Here is a 19126-nt window from a genome sequence, read left to right on the forward strand (position 1 = left end):
CCTGAAAAGATGCGTCCCCGATCTTGGTTCCGATTCCTGGTTCCAGAACTCAGCTGATGCCCCACGAGCTCCAGTCCACAGGGGGCATCCCTGGGTTCTCCTTCAGTGGCTCCCCCTGAAGTGGCTCCTGCTCCCACGTGGAGGAAAGGGGTGAGACCCCCCCTGAGCACCCACACCATGGTGGAGAGGCAGCGGTGTGTAGGGGCCCTGTTGGGCTGCCCCCTGCAGGCCTGCAAGGCCTGTGCTTGCCCAGCCTAAAGACCAAAGAAGGAGCCCGGAGTCGGTGACAGAGGCATCAGTGGTTTCATGGGTGGCAGAGCTTACGTGTCTGAAGAAAGGTCCTGGAGCAACACCCCACCGTGTGCAGTGGACAGTGGGCAGGACGATGTGGCAGCCTCCAGCGGGGAAGGGGAGGTTACCAGTTACAGTGGAATTGCCATCAGGTGGGCTCATTAGTTACCAGGGAAACCAGCGGAGGGGCGCGTCCCTCTCCTCCCCTTGATGAGAACAGTCACCAGCTGGCTTGGGGCAAGTATGTAGGAAGGTCAGTCAGGTGCGTCGGGTGTAGGTGAAGCAGGCGCTGGACATGCAGGTCCATACAGGTCGGACCCTGACTCTGGAGCCAGCTGCCTGGGTTCAAATCTGATTCCACCACTTACTGGCTGTGCTGCTTGAGGCAAGTTGCTTAACCTCTCTGAGCTTCAGTGTGCAAATCCGCAAAATTCAGATGATAATAGTACCTCTCCAGTGGGGATGGTGTTCAGGATTAAATGACTTTTAACACATGTAACATTCTCAAAGGTGCTATTACTAGAACTCAAAGGAGAGATCCTACCATCCCCTGGTCCTGACACAGGGCTCCTGCGAAGCCCTGTAGTTCCAGCACATAAGAGCAGGCCCCAGGCAGTGAATCTGCCGACACGTATCCGCAGCCCTGAAAATGCTGTGAGCCTCTAGGGCAGTCACTCCGTGGGCACTGCTCTGTGGAAGAACTGCCATGTCCAGGAAACATGTTGCAAGGATGCTAACTGGAAACGAAAGGCCCCCAAATAGGGGGCTGGTAAATTAGGAAACATAATGACACAGGTGAGCATGCAGCTCACGGGGTGATGCTTGAGGGGCTGCTACCTTGTGGGCTTTATATCTGAACATATATTTTTAGATGTAATTTTAATAGGTTTAATAGATATTTATATATATATATTTAGAAGTCCATCTAGAATAGACAAAATAAGATGTCCAGGATGGAGGACCAATGCATTAAAATAAAATGATTAGAATTTTTAAATCATCTTAACTGATGTCTAAGACATTAAATGCTGAATCGGGGAGGTGGGGGAGGGTGGAGAAAAGAAGAATGAATAACTGAAATACCCCCAAACTTTAATCTTGGAGTTTTGTACGATGAGCAGGACTGCGTCTATAATCAGGAAACAGACATTTGCAAAACAAAAAGCCAACTCTGGGGCTTCCCTGGTGGCGCAGTGGTTGAGAGTCCGCCTGCCGATGCAGGGGACGCGGGTTCGTGCCCCGGTCCGGGAAGATCCTACATGCTGCGGAGCGGCTGGGCCCGTGAGCCATGGCCGCTGAGCCTGCGCGTCCGGAGCCTGTGCGCCGCAACAGTGAGAGGCCCGCGTACTGCAAAAAAAAACAAAAAATAAAAAGCAGCCCTGACCTCTCCCTCATGTTCAGTCACAGGCTCTTCCTTTGAAATGCCTCTCTTGTTGCTCCCACTTTTCTGTTTCTGCTCTTCTCTGCCTGACCAAGCCACCTCCCTCCTCCTCCACCCGCTGTCCCCTGCCTGGTCTGCGGGCCCACAGCATCCTGGCCCATTGTCACGCTCACCACCTAGGGTCTGCTGGTGTTCTTGCCTGAGTTACAGATAGGAGCCGAGACTCCCAGAGGCTAAGTGACCTGCCCACGTCACCAAGGTAACAGGTGGCAGGGCTGGGACTTGAGCCCAGTCCCTTGGCCTGTGAGGTCAGGAACTCCCCCGTGGGGACCAGGGCAAAGGTGCCGAGTCCCACGTGGGGCTTCCCTTTTGGCTTGTCTGGGAGTTGCCCTTGGGGGCGGTGGCCTCACGATCCATGTCACAGTCATCCAGGTGTCCCCATCATCACAGGGAACATCTAGGGGCAAGTCTGCACCACCCCGCAGAGGAGCAGAGGGACGCGGGCCCTAAACCAGCAAGGGAACATCACAGGTGTCCAGGAGCGGTGCGTTTGGGCAAAGAATCCCAACACGGTGGCTATTTCAGGGTGAGTATCCAGGGAAGGCCCCTTTGAGGAAGGGGCGGGAGGAACCTGGGGCGGAGCCGGCCGAGTGAGGGACCTGGTCAGGTTGGCGAGGCACCTGGCCGGGCTGCTGTCCACCCGTCATTCAATCAAACGCTCACCTGGGGGCTGGGGTGAAGGCACCTGGGGGATGTGTGTCACCTCTGCCACCAGCTGGCTTTAGGTGAAGGAGATCCCCCTCCGTGATGTGCGGGGGCCTCGGCCGCTCGGCTGAAAGCCTTTTGGAGAAATTGGAGGTTTCCTCGAGGAAGAAGAAATCCCGCATCTGAGCTGCAGCGTTAGCTCCTGGCTGTTCCCAGGTGCCAGCCCCACAGCTGTCTGCGCCCAGCCCTGTAAGAGATCTTTCTGCATAAAAATGTCCTACGACTTCTGTCCCTGGTAGAACCCTGCCCAGTACGAGACTGAACCGGTCACTGAGTGTCAGCTGTCTGAAGGGACCTCATGAGTTAGTAAAACGTGGACGTCCCCGTAGTGCCTGCTTCCTAATGAGTTTCGTACCGTCAGGCAGCTGTGCTCCGGGCAGGTAGAGCCTCTGTGGTCGTTTACAGAATCAGTGAACTGCGCTGTCTGTGGCCACTGCTGTTTAAAGAGCCCAGCTGGGCATCCTGCCCTCCGCGCAGTGTTTCCTGGGGCACTTTTTCCTGTGGCAAAATGCGATTAAACGTAAACCATCTCAGGTTAGACCACTGTGTCCAGAAAAACCATTTCCTGAGATGTGGCCTGCCTGATGTGTTGGAGTCTCCTTTTTAAACAAGTGCTTGCTCTATGTTGTAAACAAGGCCTGAAAACACTTTTAAGCATCAACGTGGCTGACGTGAACCAGCTGTTTCGGCCGCGGCTGCATTCAGAACGCCCGGGTAGGTCTGAGCTTCCTGGCACCCGATGTGTCCCAGACGCTGAGCCGGTGTCGGGCTGGGGCCGGCACAGGGGGCTTCGAGCTCCCGCCGCTGCTCCCAGTGCATGGCCGAGGCTGAGTGCCTCTGGTCTACCCACAAGAACTCTGATTGAGGCACTTCAGAGGAAGGCTTTTCCTTCGTGGGGCAGACACAGCCTCGCGCCCTGCTACCAGCTTGCCCAGCTTTGGGGAGGAGCTGAGACCCAAACCTGGCCTCCCGAGTGGTGAAACTGCTAGTCTGGTTGTCACGTGAGGGTGTGCCCTGCTTGTGGCCCTGCGGGTTGGAGTGGACCCTCCGAGCAGGTCACTGATGCTGACGGGAGTCCAGTTACCCCAGGATGACTAAGAAGGGACCTGGGCAGGAAAATGAGAAGGTTTTGTCTGTCTCGGGTGTAGCCCCACGTCTAGGTTCTGTGCAGGTCTGGGTGCTGGTTCCAGTCACACCCCCCAAACTCAGTGGCTTCTCTCACACCGTCGGTCGGCCAGGCCTCTGGGGAGGGCCTGGCTGAGCAGTCTCCACTTGGGCCGTGACGTGCAGGTGTGGTCCTGTGTCAGCCGGGGCTGTGGCATCGTCTGAAGGCTGGCCTAGGGCGGGAGGGGCACTTCCAAGGTGGCTCTGTCACGCGGCGGGCACGTTGGTGCTCTTAGCCAGAGACCTGTGTTTCTGCAAGTGGCCCTCTCCGTGGGGCTGCCTGAGTGTCACGACACGGCGGCTGCCGCCATCCAAGAGGCCAAGGCGGAGCCTGCAGTGCCTTTTATAGCCTCAGAAGTCAACCCCATCAGCTCCGCCCTACGCCATTGGCCACATGGACCAGCCCTGATTTGATGCAGGAAGGTGACGCTGACCAAGAGGCCGGGATGAGTGGGGTCATCGTGGAGGCTGACCGCCACAGCGCTGTGTTAGAAAGAGGGTTCAGAGAAAAGCAATGGGAGGGTCCAGGGAGTCAGATTAATCACCTGAAAATGACCAAATTAGATAGGAGGGGGATCAGCGTTAGACCGTGGAAGGCGGGCTGACGGTGAGCTTACAGAAGGAGCCAAACTCACCATCTCCGGGCCGAAGTCTTAGACCTCCCACTTCCCATCTGGGGCTGTGACCATCACGTAGCTCCCTCAGCAGCAAAATGGGGACGGTGGTGGTGCCTGACCCCCTTCTACACCTACCTGTTAGGAGTTCGAAGGAGTAACAGAAAGAATAATGAAGGGCCGAAGGGTGATGCCGTTGTCATTAACAGCTTTACTGTGCTGCAAGTCATATGCTGTACGTTTCACCAGTAGGAAGCCCGTGATTCAGTGGTTTGGGTCTGCCGTCACCAAGACAGACTCGTGAGGCCTTTTGACACTTGAGAGGGTATTTTCGGGCACTGAAGAGAAATGCCGGTCGATGTGGCTAGTTCAGCAGGGAACTCCTTGCCCCAGAGGTACTAGGAACCATGAAGTTCGGGCTGAAAAGGACCTCGGTGGGAAGACAGGTCTGGAGGCGTCAGGGCCGAACCGCCCGTGAGTGGATATCACCAGAGAATCCGCTTCGCTCCCGTGATGCTGGCGTGAAGCCTGGCGGCCTGTCCCGAAGGGCCTCAGCACCACAGTGAGAACCTGCTTCCTGAATCCAGCGCCGAGTTCACGGGCCGACATCCCTACCCACGTTCTCTGGCTCTGTGGGGAGAGGGTCCCTGCGGCCGGGGGCATAATTCCGCCCTCCCCTCCTGCAGAGGTTTCCCAGCCCCTGCAGCTCACCCTGGGACCCGTCCAGCCCCGCAGGGTGGGGAGCTTGGGGTGTAATGTCGCCCCCCGATCCGACCCTCCTTTCCTTTGTGCTTCCGGCTCCAGCCAGGCCGTCCTGCAGCCAAACCCGGGAGAAGGGGCGGGTGGGCCCCACAGGCCGGAGCACCGGCGGGGGACGGTGGCGCGGCCCGGCGGGCTGGCCAGGCACCTGCACAGAGGAGACGGGCACTGGCCGCGTGACTTTCCTACCGATCGACGACATTCGGTGGGAGTCAGGGTGCGGCTCTGGCGGCCCAGGGAAAAGGGACGCGAGCACGGGCTGACGGTACGTGTGGATTCACACTCACTTCTCCCGGCCCCTTGCCGCGATCCTTGACAAGGCCAACGAGCAGAAGGCCCCGTGGGCCCCCGAGCCGGGTCACAGGGTGTCCTCCGGAGTGGAGAGGTGGGGGCTCCGTCGTGACCCCAGGAAACAGCAAGTCCCAGCCAGCCCGGACGCAGGTCACGGGGTTACCGCTCTGAGCACTGGCCTGCCCTGGCCTAGTGCAAGCTGTTTTGCCAAAACACTCCCTCCTCCCCTCGCCAGCTGCAGCCTGAGAATACCTGCCTCGCCCTCTGCCCCCTGGCCCTCGGTCCGGAGCCAAGAATTCCGTGACAGACGCCCAAGCCATAGTTCACAGAATCACTCCCCACCACTGGACACAGAGGCCTGCTCGACCCTCTGCCAAGGTCAGGAGCTGCTGCAGAAATCTGCTAGGAGGGCCTCGAGGACGGACTCTGTTCTGAGTTCCACCCGGGTCCAGGCTTCCCGCTGAGCCCAGGCTGCTCCGTCCATCAAATCACAGCCTCGAGGGACAGCTTCCTAAGGCCCACAGGACCCTGCCATGGACCGAGTGAGGAACTCTGTGCATCAGTAACCTGAACACACGGCCCGCCTGGCAGGGGAAGTGAGCCGGCAATGGGGAAACTGATCATGAGATAAACACGGATATAAATGGGTGAGTGAGCGCATTTGTGCGAGGGTGACTGTGAGTGTGGACCTGCATCTGTACAAGTCCTAGTTCTGTCCATTGAGAGGGCTGGCAGCTGTGACACCCCAGCAGCAAGGACCCAGGGCACCCCAGCACCCAGATCATGGTTTCTAAACACCAGCTTCCACTGACAGTGGCTGGGACTCCTTGGAGAGATGGCCGATTCCAACCTGGGCAGGAAAACACCAGATGCTCCTGGAACATCTTGAAACACCAGACGGCCAGGAAGCCGTCCAGGGCCCCCGGGGGCCCCCAGCGTGCTTGGAGCCAGCCTGACAGGGTGCCCCGACAGGAACAGACTACTGCCTGTTGAAAAGAATTGTAATTCACGCGCTTATACTCAGATGAATAGACAAGTAAGTGGAAGTCTGAGGAAGCATGGGATGTTTGTGTAGTTTTAAAGTGCTTTCCTACAAAATAGTTACTTATAATAAAGAGGGAAGGGGTAACTCTGCAGGGGAGGCTGATGTCGTTTGCATGGCCAGTAAAGGGATGGATCGAACCGCCCCCTCCGCCTGTGCATGGAGCGCATCCACCCTCCCCAGGTGTGGGGCTGACCCGTCCACAGGCCCAGCTCTGCTCGTCCCTCCACCGGCCTCTCCTGACCCGAACGGAGCCCTCCCGATGTCCACCTCCTGCTCTGCTGCCCGAGGGCTCACACCGGACGAGGGCCCAGGCTGGAGGGACTGCAGGGCCTCCGGTCTGTGGGGGTGGGGTAGGGGGGTGGTCAGCAAGGAGGGCCCCCAGGACCATGGGTCTGAGCAAGGCCCCAAAGGACAGCCGTGTCCCAGCGCTCAGAGCACCCACAGGGGGCCCCGGGCCTGGTCTGTCCACCACCCACTCCTCCACAGACGCTGAGTGCAGGCACCAGGGTGAGAGGGCATCCCTCCACGGTGCCTCTGCCCTGTTGCCCGTGCTCCACTGTCACCCCGTCATCCCCACCGAGGAAAGGAAGGGCTGCCCCGCGGTGGGAAGCCAGCTGTGCCCAGAGGGGCTCCCGGCCTTGTGGGGGGGAAACGGGGGCCTCCAGGGCTTTCTGGTCTCCCACCCTGCCCCCTTTTGCTCACAATAACTCCCGCACCTGACATCACGGGTCCCGCCTCCACCCACTAGATGCCAGTGGCACGCCCACCCCCAAGCTGCAACCCCTCAGTGTTTTCAGACATTGACCAGCATGTCCTGCGGGGTCAGGATCACCCTGTTGAGAAACTCAGTTTCCTCCTATAACCCACCCTTGTCCCCTCTGTTTGCTGGCAAGGCTCTGGCACCCGTGGCTTGTGGGTAAAACGACCCCACCAGCCCCACGTGAGTCAGGGAGGCCGGGATGGGGACTCCCGCAGGCACGCAAGCGGTCTGGGTCCTCTGGGGCCTGGTCCCAGCTGGAGAAAGCAGCACGGGAATAAAGCAGACAGTATGGGTGCACGAGAGATCCACCTGCAGGGCTCGTGATAAACTCCAGTAAAGACCAGACACAGGCCTGCAGTCAGCTACACCCACGGCACTGAGATCATCCTTGAAAACAGCAAGGCCGGGGGGAGCGGGGCCGCGATAAGCCGGGTCCGGGCGCAGGGGGCCTGGAGCTGCCCCAGGCCTCGCGGCCCGGCCGGCACAAGGTCCTCACTAGGCAGGCCGCCCGCGGGTGGGCGGAGAGAGCCTGGGACTCCAAGGAGCGGCCTTGACCCACACCCACCAGCCTGGCCGGGAGCCAGGGCCCCTGTGTGGTCACACCCGGAGGTCCTCTCAGGGAGCAGGGCCAGCACAGTCCCCCAGGGGACAGTGCACAGGGAATGAGCTGAAGACCAGCCTTGCCGCCCACATCCCAGGCCAGACCCCTCGTCCCTCCCTCGAATCGGGGAGCTGGTGGCTAGATGGAGAATAAATCCAGGTTTTGTGAGGCCAGGAGCTCACGCAACTCTGTGGAGTCCTTCTCAGGAAAAGCAGTGCAAAGTCACGGACACCAGACCGGCACAGTGGCGAACACTTGGTTCCTGCTCTGCCGGTGCCGCAGTGGTGGCAGCATCCCCACGTCACCACTGGGTGCGTCGGGCCCAGGGGCGCTCAGACTCCCCCTGGGCGCCGCCCCTATCTACACCCAGGACGGCTAGCGGTGCTCAGTTCTACTAGAAGAGACAGCAAACCCGTCAACACACCCCACTAAACCCAGACGCTCCGTAGCCCCCGCCTGCTGCCCCAGGACAGGCCCCAGACGAGCCAGAGCCACCGCAGCGCCCGTGCCAGGAGGGGAGGGGTGATGGGGGGTCGCGCCGGTGGTCATAACCAAATGCAGCTACGACGTCACCGTGCAAACTTTACGGAAGGTCACGGCCATGGAGTGCATGGCGAGGGCCCCTCCCCGGGCCTCAGGAGGCTGGAATTGGGGTGGGGGTAGAGGGCCCCAGTGGGCACCTCCCAGGGGCAGGCAGGGGCTCAGGTCCAGCCGGGCAGCAGGGGCAGCTGCAGCCAGTCCTCCTGGCTCTGCCCACTTGGGCTTGCAGCCTGGTTCCAGGGTGGCGCTTAGCAGCCGGGTCCTACGGGAACCTCAGGCCGCCATCCAGCTGTGCAGGCGGGCCAGGCCGCCCACCACCCCCCACTCCTTGCTTCCTCTGGGCATCACGGCCGCTCGGGCCTCTGCCCGTCCTCCCGAGAGGGCAGCTGACCTAGAAACGCAGCCTGGGCCTATGGGTCCTACGGCCTTATGGGACGAAGCCAGTGGTAAAGCAACATGACCAGGACAGTCACAACCGCCGCCTGGCAGCCGTGCCCACAGCAGTGACCCTCACTCCTGGCATCTGCCGGCAACGCTCGGATCCGGGTTTCTCTGGGCGAATCTCACTCCTTGTAGAGCCAGCCAGTGGCCGCTCGCTCCCCTGGGGCTGCGGCGTGTGGGTTTCCAGGGAGGGAGCAGCGAGGGCAGGTGGACGGCAGGCTCTGTGTGCGCTGGCACCGTCCTAGGAAGCGGGCAGCGTGGGCGAGTGGTCTTTGATGCCGTTGGAGGGGGAACCAGAGCCTGACCCATTTCCGCGTTTTCTGGCAGAGGAAATGGACAGAGAAGAGGCACGGCTCGCACAGGCCCTGCTCAGTCTGTTATTCCGTCCGACTGGTAGGGCGGCCGCCGACTCCTTCCCCTAAACCAGCTGCTGGCCGCTGCCCCCAACTCCGCTCTGGAGGGTCGCCAGCCTTCTCAAAAGCCCCTGGGCGCCTGGCACGCGTCCCCTACTCTGGGTGTGTGTGTGTGGGGGGGGGGTCACCGAGAAACCTCAAGGCTGACCGACCAGCCCTGCGCCCGAGCAGGGGCCGCTGGGGGCTCTGCTCTGACCCCTCCTCCCGGCGCCCACGGTCAAGGACAGGAACAGGCTTCCCGAGTTGGCCACCTCTGGACGTGGCAGGAGGAGCTCCCCCCAGCTCCTATGTGTGTGGAGCTGGGCCCTTCATTACCCTCCGCCTGGCACAGTCAGGAAAGCGGAACCCAGGACAGGGTTACTGCCCGGTGAGACTTCAAATGGCTGGGCCGCATGGGGTGGTGGGGGACAGACCTTTCTGAAAATGAGACTCACTGGGGGGATGAGAGGAGGCCCATGCAGGTGAGGAGGGGTCCGAGCTCTAAGCCCCCCCAGGCCAGGCCAGAGCGGCAGCCTCCGAACTTCCTGACATGTTCATTTGTGCTGCAACCAGAGGATGTGTGTGGGAGGGAACGGGAGCGGCTGGGGTTGGGTAGGGGGGACACTTTCAAGGAAGGTACGTGCTCCCCGAGCCACAGCCACACCAGAGCACGTGCTGACGCCAGACCACGTGCTGACGCCAGACCACGTACAGCCCACCTCAGGAGACCAGGAGAGCTGGACAGAGGACTAACCCTCCGGGAGGCCCTGGGAAAGCAGGTTGGGGTATGGGGCGTGGGGAGGGGGGCCAGAATGTGGGGCAGTGAGAGGCGGGGGTCTGGTCGGGGGCCGGGTGCTCTCCGGGCCTGCTTCCTCCTCGCCTGGCTGAGACGGGGGGTGATTTTAATGCACAGTCAGGATTCCGTGGGATGCAGCACAGAGCGCGCTCAGCACGTCCGAGGCTCTGAGGCTGAGTCCCGGTGGCCGACCTGACCCCATGGTCACCTCCAGTGCGGAGCCCCACGCAGACACTGAGTGTGGGTTTCTAGCTGTGCTCCGACACTTGCTTGGCGGTGACCCCTGTGCTCGCTTCCCTTGATGAAACAGTGAGGCTTTGCCAGCAGTGAGGGCGGGAGGAGCTGGAACAGGCCGGGGAGGGGAGAGTGGGCTCGCCAGGCAGAATCACGCGGCCCCTGGGAAGCGCAGGGTGCTCCCCTGCTGATCTGTGCAGGTAGGCGAACACTGGGATTTTCTGTGTGGGCTTTTGCTAGATGAGTAGGAGTTCAAGTGGGTTGAGGAGGGAAGAGAGGGCGTGAGGAGCGAGGCGGTCAGCGGGTTACGGCTCCCGACTGGGTGAAGGATTCCTGGGCTCAGGAGGCCAGGGGAGGGGGCCAAAGCCCAGGAGACTCCAGGGCCAGGGCAACAGGGCGCCTTGTCACCCACCAATGGGGACAGGTCTCCCTTGGGAGGTTTGTGATTTTTCCCCCATAAACATCGTATGAATCTTTAATTGGATTTATTTCTTGATATTTTACGGCTACTTTAATGAAGTCTTCTTAAAGTTTCATTTTCACGTGACTGCTGATGGAATGTAGAAATGCAGCAACACTCTGTACGGGAAGTCCCCTACACACAAAGCTTCCAGTTGTGAATTTTCAGAGATGCACACATGCCCCTGTATGCCAGCTGTTGTACCGTACTACTGTACTTTTCAAGGTACTGTACTGTAAAATTAAAGATCTTTGACTTTTTTGTGCTTTTTTATGTATTATTTGTGTGAAAAGTATTATAAACCTATTACAGTAGAGTACTATGTAGCCGATTGTGTGAGTTGGGTACCTAGGCTAATTTGTTGTACTTATGAACGTGCTCTCAGAAGGGAACTCGTTCATATGTAGGGACTTGGTTTTGACCCCAAACCTTGCTAAGCTAACAGTTGCGATAACCCGTCTTTGGAAATTGTTTGGAATTTTCTAGAACACAATGGCATCACCTCAAATAATGACAGCTTTGTCTCTCCCTTTCCACTCCTGAAGTCTTGTTTCCTTCTCCCCCACAGCTTGGAAGGCCTTCAGCTCAACGCTGAACCAAGTTCCTGGGGTCAACGGTGAGCCTGCTGCCGGCCGGCCGGGCTTTGTGGAAAGCCTTGAGCAAGGTGAGGAAGTTCCCTCTTATTTCTAGAATGCTGTCTTGTTTTTTTTTTAGCATTTTGAATAGAGGCTGAATTTTTTTTAAAGGCTGGCTCTGCTTCTGTGGAGCTAATCGTGTGACTTTCCCCCTTAATCTCTAAATGTGTTGTGTCACAAACCAGCCTGCACTCCTGAGCTAAAAACACATGGGCACCAAGAAAACCTGAAGGATTTATTGTGTCCACGCTTGTGAATTCACGTATTTAGTTTAGGGAGCTCAGCCCGGTTCCTAGAAATAAAATAAACCCTCAAGCCCGACGTGTTTCTCGGGACCCGCAAGTCAGGCAGCGAATGATCTCCCGTCTGTACTTTGTATTATTGCCAGATTTGATCTGCTAATATTTTGCATAGAATTTCTTTTCTCTGAGTAAGACTGGTCTGTAATTTTCTGTCCCTACTCATCTTCTTAGGTTTTGATGCCAGAGATATCTGAGCCTCATAACTGAGCTGGGAAATGTTCCGTCTCCGTTTTCTGGAGTCTGAGAAAGGGTGGGCTACGTCCTCTGAGCGTTTGGTACACCATTCTTCATCCTGGCTATTTTCTTCTACCCTATTTTCCAGTTCACCAATGATCTCAGCTCTGCCTAATCTGCCACGATACCTACATCCTGAATTCGCAATTTTGATTATTCTGTGAAAGTTGTACAATGACGCTTTTGTACTGCGAGCAAGTTTTCAGGTCACTGTTCCAATTCTCAGTGCTCCTCTCTCTGAACATCGTAAGCAGATTGTGTGAAAGCCTGGGAGAAGTCCAGCGCCCGCGGCCCGCTGTTTATGTTGGTTTCGTCTGTGCTGCCTTCTCTCTCGTCTGCTTGCTTATTCCTGATTGTGTGCTGGGTGGTGAGTGTGCACAACTGCTTGCGGACTGAATTCCATGCCATCTTCCTTTCACAAGGATCGTGTTTGCTTCACCCGGCAGTGGGGACACAGCAGTGCAAGGCCTCGGCGGCCCAGCGTCTGTACCCCAAGAGGAGCCCCCGTCCTGTGCCCCCTTCTTTCCTGCCTTCTTTCGGAGCCATTGGGTATTTTTCCTCACGGCAACTTCCCCCCTATTAGCCTGGAGGCTACAGATACTGTTCCTAGTCTTTTAATGGGTAAGGAAGGACAACTTAACGGCTGAAGCCCAGACTACTAGTTCTCTACCATCTTCCCGAGTACTCCCTTCATCACACGCTACTTCTGTTGTTTTCTCTGTAAGCCCCACAGACACTGCTTTCTCCTACGCAGCCGGGTTTCCGGACAACTCACATTTACCCCTTTCTCTGTGCTTCCTTCCTCCCCGAATCGCAGATCCTCCGTCTGGTACCACCTGCCTTCTGCCAGAAGCGTAGGTTTTAAGATGCTTTAGTGCGGGCCTACCGGCAGCAAACTCTGGCCCTTTGTGTGTCTTATTTAGAAAGAAGAAGAAGAAAAAAAAAAAGCTTTTAGGGTGAAGAGTGACAAGGAAACATACAAATCACGGCACACCTTCGCACAGCGCCAGCGCACCCAGATTAAGACACGCGGAGATGCCAGCCCCCCGGCCGCCCGCTTCACCACTGCCCCTTCCTCCCTGGATGATTCTAACGCCACGGAGGAAGGAGGCTCGTCCTGCCCCCTCTTGAAATGGGCATAAACGGGGTCACAGTCCTGCTTCCGGCCCCACCCATCGGTGTGACGGCAGGACTCCATCCACTCCCACGACTGTTGTTGTCCCGTGGGAAGGGCAGGCCACGGGAGGCACCCCGCGCCGCTGTGAAGGGCGCGGCGCCTGGAGGGGCTGCTGGACCACCCGCCCCGGGGCGCTCTCCCCAGTAGGGAGTCTGCGAGCTTCCGCCCAGCCCCGCCCCCGCCTCGCGGAGGCCCCACCCGCACACCCCTCAAGGTCGCTAGTCTTTCGGATGCTGGTGGTTCTGGAGCCATCTCATGGTGGTTTTGACTTGACCACTGGAACACTTTTTCACACGTTCGTTGGCCATCTGGAGGGCCTCTTGCTGTGGTCTGTTCATGCGCGCATCTTTTGCCTTTCCTCGGGCGAGTAGCATGGGGGCAAAACTCACTCATCATTAATAATTCGGCCGCGATGAATGAATGACCGTTATAAACCCCGCTTCTGAAAAGGATCAGATGGTTTCCCTCCTCCACCCCATCCCTCTTCCCCCGTCTCCCTAGGGGCACCCGCGCTTTGTCCATTTCAACATGGACTTGTCTGTCTCTCTTCCCTTCCTGGTAATAAGAAAGCTGATTACCTTACAGGTCCAGATCATGTCCCTTACTGGCTAGAAGGGTGGCAAACACCTACCCCACTCGTGGCTGCTGGGGTCAAGGCTGCTCATACAACAAGATGGAACGTGAGCCTCTTTTTTTGTTCCGTGCAAGAGTTTATAAAGACTGCTGTTCTTCCGCAAACATTTCCGAGCACTTAACAGTGAAGTCATCTGAGCCTGGAATTTTCCTTGTGACAAGTTTTTAAGTTATAGGTAAGATTTCGTAAGGATAGGCGCTATTAAGAGCGCCATCAGGGAGGGGCAGTATAGGAGTTCCCAGGGCTCATCCCCTCCCAGGAATGTCCCTTTGAACAACCAACCATCCACACGTGAAAATGCTTCCCAAGAGCTCAGGACTCCGGGTGAGGGATTACAGCACGTGGGTGGAGCAGAGAAATAAGACAAGACACAATGAGGAGGGTAGAAGAGACAGGTTCACATTACCCATCCCTGCCTCCCCTCCCCCAGGCATAGGTTGTCCAGCAGAGAGACACCCTCCGCACTGGGGAGGGCGAGTGACATGAGCGCCCAACTTTACCCCGGACTCGAGCACCCGCAGGTGGCTGCAGGTGTCCGGCTTGCCCCAGGGAACCCAGGCACCAGGCCTGCCCACCGGCTGACCAGGTACCAGCAGGAAGCTGCCCGAGGACTCCAGCAGCGAGCCCATCTGCGGACACCATCCCATGACCCACCCGGGTTCCTGGATGGGCCGACTGATGAAGGACTTTCCCTGCCAAACCCAGTCTGTATAGTTGGAACAGGTGCCTACTTCTTCTAATGTTCAGACACCAACACGAGGCCACGAGATCACGAGTAATCAAGGAAACAAGACACACAAAAGGGAACGAGTACATCCAAAAAAAAAAAAATCTTTATAAAAAAGAAAGGGAGCTAATGAAACTACAACGAATGACACCAAAAAATGGAGATCTATGAAATGTCTGACAGAGAATTCAGAAAAATCCTCTTAAAGAAATTTAGTGAGCTACAAGAAAACACAGATAGACAGCTAAATGGAATTAGTAAAACAATGCGTGAACAAAATGAGAAGTTCAACAAAGAAACAGAAAACAAACACACACCAGCCCTCCACCCCCAGAAACCCTAAAGTTTAAGAATACAGTGACTGAAACGAAGAATCTGATAGAGCGGTCCAACAGCACAAAGGATCTGTGAACCAGAAGGCAGCCCACTTGAAACCATCCAGCCAGAGGCGCAGAAAGAAAAAAAGAATGAAAAAGAGTGAAGAAAACAGGGGTGAACTATAGGACACGGTTAAAAGAAAGAGTGGGCACAATACTGGGATCCCAGAAGGAGAGAAATAATGGTGGAACTTCCCAAAGCTGGAGGGGAGATTTAGACCTCCAAGTTCCTAAAGCTCAGAGATCGCCCTAAAATTTCAACCCCAAACTATCTTCTCCAGAACACAGCACAAGAGAACTGTGTAAAATGAAAGCCAAGGGGAGAGTTTTACAAGCAGCAAGAGAAAAAAAAATTCCTCACATACAAGGGAAGCCCCGTGAGGCTATTAGTGGGTTTCTCGGCAGAAGCTATGCAGGCCAGTGGGATGATATATTAGAAATGCTGCCAACAAAGAACACCCAGCACAGCCGTCCTTCCGAAATGAAGGGGAGATAAAAGTCTCTTCTGAAGAAATAAAAGCTGAGGGAGCTCCTCACCACTGGACCTGCCTTACAAGAAATGCTGTAAAGAGTTCTTCATGCTGAAATGAAAGGATGCTAATCAGTAACATAAAAGCACATGAAAATATAAAACACACCAGCAAAGGTAAGTATATAGTCAAACTTAGAATACTCTAACACTGTAATATGGTGGTGTGTTAATCACTTCACTCTAGTATAAAAGTTAAAGGACCAAAGTATTAAAAATGACCTATAGCTGCAATTAATTTGTCAATGGATACACAAGGTAAAAAGGTGTAAATTGTGACTTCAAAAAGATAAAATGGTCACTTTGTTATAAAGCAGAAACTAACACACCATTGTAAAGCAATTATACCCCAATAAAGATATTTAAAAAAAAAGAAAAAAAAGATAAAATGGGAGGGTTAAAAGGTAGAGTTTTTGTATATGGTCAAAGTTGGTGTCAGCTTTAAAAGGACTGTTGTTAAACCTACAGGGGATACACAAAAGATGAAGAAAACGGAATCAAAGCACACAGTATAGAAATCATCAATTCACAAAGGAAGACAGCAAGAAAGGAACAAGGGAACTACAAAACATTAAGAAAACAATAAGATGGCATTAGTAATTCTTCATTTATCAATAATAACTCTAAATGCAAATGGATTAATTCTCCAATCAAAAGTCACAGAGTGGCTGAACAATAAAAAAACAAGACTCAAATGTATGTTGTCTAAAAAGAGACTCACTTCAGCTTTGAGGACACACACAGGCTCAAAGTGAAGGGATGGAAACGATATTACACACAAACAGGGAACAAAAGACAGCAGGGGTAACTATACTTACATTTTTAAAAAGTTTTGACTTTGAGTCAAAACTGTAACAAGAGACAAATAAGGTCATTAAATAACGATAAAAGGGTCAATTCATCCATTTATCAAAAGGATATAACAATTGTAAATGTATACAGTGCTCATGGTGCTGATATTTTTTTTTAATAAATTTATTTATTTGTTTGTTTGTGGCTGCATTGGGTCTTTGTTGCTGCACACAGGCTTTCTCTAGTTGTGGCGAGCGGGGGCTACTCTTCGTTGGCGGTGCGCAGGCTTCTCATTGCACTGTCTTCTCTTGTTGCGGAGCACGGGCTCTAGGCGTGCAGGCCTCAGTAGTTGTGGCTCGCGGGCTGTAGAGCGCAGGCTCAGTAGTTGTGGCGCACGGGCTTAGCTGCTCCACGGCATGTGGGACCTTCCCGGACCAGGGCTTGAACCCGTGTCCCCTGCATTAGCAGGCGGGTTCTTAACCGCTGCACTACCAGGGAAGCCCGGTGCTGATATTTTAAAAAGATAAAATTAACAAACATTTAGCTAGACCAGCTAAGAAAAAAAAAGAAGATTCAAATAAATAAAATCAGAAATATGAGGAGACATCCAACTGACACCACAGAAATACAAGGGATTGTAAAAGACTACTATGAACAATTACACACCAACAAACTGGATAACCTAGAAGAAATGGATAAATTCCTAGAAACATACAACCTACCAAGGCTGAATCATGAAGAAATAGAAAACCTGAACAGACCAATACAAGTAAAGAGATTGAGTCAGTAATCGAAACCTCCCAACACAGAAAAGCCCAGGACCAGATGGCTTCACTGGTGAACTCTACCAAACCTGTAAAGAAAAATTAATGTCAATCCTTCTCAAACGCTTCCAAAAAACTGAAGAAGGGATATTCCCAAACTCGTTTGCAAGGCCAGCATTACCCTGATACCAAAGCAAAGATACCCCAAGGAGAGAGAACTACAGACCAACATCCCTGATGAATATGGATGCAAAATTCTCAGCAAAATTCTAGCAAACCAAATTCACTAGCACATGAAAAGGGCCACACACCATGACAGTGATCCCTGGGATGCAAGGATGGTTCAACATACACAAACCTATACATGTAACACACCACATTAAGAGAATACAGAGAAAAATCATACCATCTCAATAGATGCAGAAAAAGCATCTGAAAACTAGAATATCCTTTCACAATAAAAACTCTCAACAAATAGTTATAAAAGGAACATACTTCAACATAATAAAAGCCACATATGACAAACCCACAGCTAACATCATACTCAATGGTGTAAAGTTGAAAGTGTTTCCTCTAAGATCAGGAACAGGACAAGACAAGGGTGCCCACTCTCACCATTTCTCCTCGATCTAGTATTGGAGGTTCCAGTCAGAACAATTAGGCTAGGGGGGGAAAAAAAAAAAAAAGACATCCAAGTCAGAAAGGAATAAGTTAGTCTCTGCCTGCAGATAATATGATCTTATATATAGAAAATCCTAAAGGCACCACCAAAAAACTGTTAAAACTAATAAACAAATTCAGTACAGTTACAGGATACAATATTAACATACAAAAATCAGTTGTTTCTGTTTCTGTACACTAACAATGAACTATATGAAAGAGAAACAAATAAAACAATCTCAATTACAATAGCATCAAAAACAATAACTTATTTAGGAATAAATTTAACTAAGTAAGTGAAAGATCTGTACATTGAAAAATTATAAGACATTGATGAAGGAAACTCAAGACACAAACAATTGGAAAAATATCCTGTGTACATGGATTGGAAAAAGTAATATGGTTAAAATGTCTATACTACACAAAGCCATCTACAGATTCAATGCAATCCCTATCAAAATTCCAATGGCATTTTTCACAGAAATAGAAAAAACAATCCTGAAATTCTTATGGAACCACGAAAGACCCGAATAGCCAAAGCATACTTGAGGAAGAAGAACAAAGCTGGAGGTATCATGCTTCCTGATTTCAAACTATATCACAAAGCTATAGTAATCAAAACAGTATGGTACTGCCATAAAAACAGACACAGACCAATGAAAGAAAATCAACATCCCAGAAATCAACCCACACATATACGGTCAACTTGTATTTAACAAGGGAACCAAGAATATTCAATGGGGAAAGAACAGTGTCCTCAATACATGGTGTTGGGAAAACTGGATAATAACATGCAAAAGAATGAAATTGGACCCGTCTTACACAACTCACAAAAATTAACTCAAAAGGGATTTAACACTTAAATGTGAGACCTGAAACCATAAAACTCATAAACGAAAACAGAGAAAAAGCTCCTTGACATTGGTCTTGGCAACAGTTTTTTGGATATGACACCTAAAGCACAAGCAACAAAAGCAAAAATAAACAAGTGAGGCTACATCTAACTAAAACACTTCTGCACAGCAAAAGAAATAATCAACAAAGTAAAAATGCAACCTACAGAAGGGAGAAAATATCTGCAGACCATCCATCTGATAAGGGGCTAATATACAAAATATATAATGAATTCACATAACAGCAAAAAAAACAAATAAATCAATTGGAAAATGGGCAAAGGACTGGAATAGATACTTTTCCGAAGAAGACACACATATGGCCAACAGGCACATAAAAAGAGGCTCAACATCACTAATTATTAGGGAAATGCAAATCAAAACCACAATGAGCTATCCCTTCACACCTATCAGAACAGCTATTATGAAAAAGACAGAAAATAATAAGTGCTGGCAAGGATGTGGAGAAAAGGAAATCTTTGTGCACTGTTGGTGGGAATGTAAATGGGCACAGCCGTGATGGGAAACAGTATGGAGGGTCCTCAAAAAAATTAAAAATAGAGCTACCATATGATCCAGCAATTCCACTTCTGGGAATGTATCTGAAGGAAATATAAATTTTTCTCTAAGCACACCTTTCGATGTATTCCATGAGTTCTGATATGTTGACCTGTCGTATTTAATTGTCAATTAGAAATACTTTTCCACTCTGATCTCTTATTTGACCTTCTTCCTGGTCTGGTGTGTGGGTGACTTGAATAAAGTTCAAAAGAGCAGGTGGGAAGAACAGAAAGCGTGCCCCGTGACCGCCGTATGCCGTGTTCTACACGTCGATTAGGTCAAGTGCACTAATCACGCCGTTTGGACA

General features: G+C 52.9%; 1 protein-coding gene and 1 long non-coding RNA gene across 3 annotated transcripts in view; both read right to left on the reverse strand.

Moving 5' to 3' along the window:
* Positions 1–1362: 1362 nt before the first annotated feature.
* Positions 1363–9704, reverse strand: LOC125962788 (uncharacterized). Its single transcript, XR_007474547.1, has 2 exons — positions 2396–9704; positions 1363–1638 (listed from the first exon to the last, which is right to left on the reverse strand). It is a non-coding gene; the product is annotated as an uncharacterized LOC125962788 (long non-coding RNA).
* Positions 9705–14335: 4631 nt separating this feature from the next.
* BANP (BTG3 associated nuclear protein) overlaps positions 14336–19126 on the reverse strand; it is a 107438-nt gene continuing 102647 nt past the window's right edge. For both annotated transcript variants that reach the window (XR_007474546.1, XM_049704099.1), the window contains one exon: positions 14336–17367. Coding sequence is in view for 1 of the 2 variants with exons in the window: in XM_049704099.1 (XP_049560056.1) it covers positions 17335–17367 (33 nt within the window). In the remaining variant the exon portion in view is untranslated. The remainder of the gene's footprint in view (positions 17368–19126) is intronic.

The sequence above is a fragment of the Orcinus orca genome, chromosome 20, assembly GCF_937001465.1.
Source record: "Orcinus orca chromosome 20, mOrcOrc1.1, whole genome shotgun sequence".
Classification (NCBI taxonomy): domain Eukaryota; kingdom Metazoa; phylum Chordata; class Mammalia; order Artiodactyla; family Delphinidae; genus Orcinus; species Orcinus orca.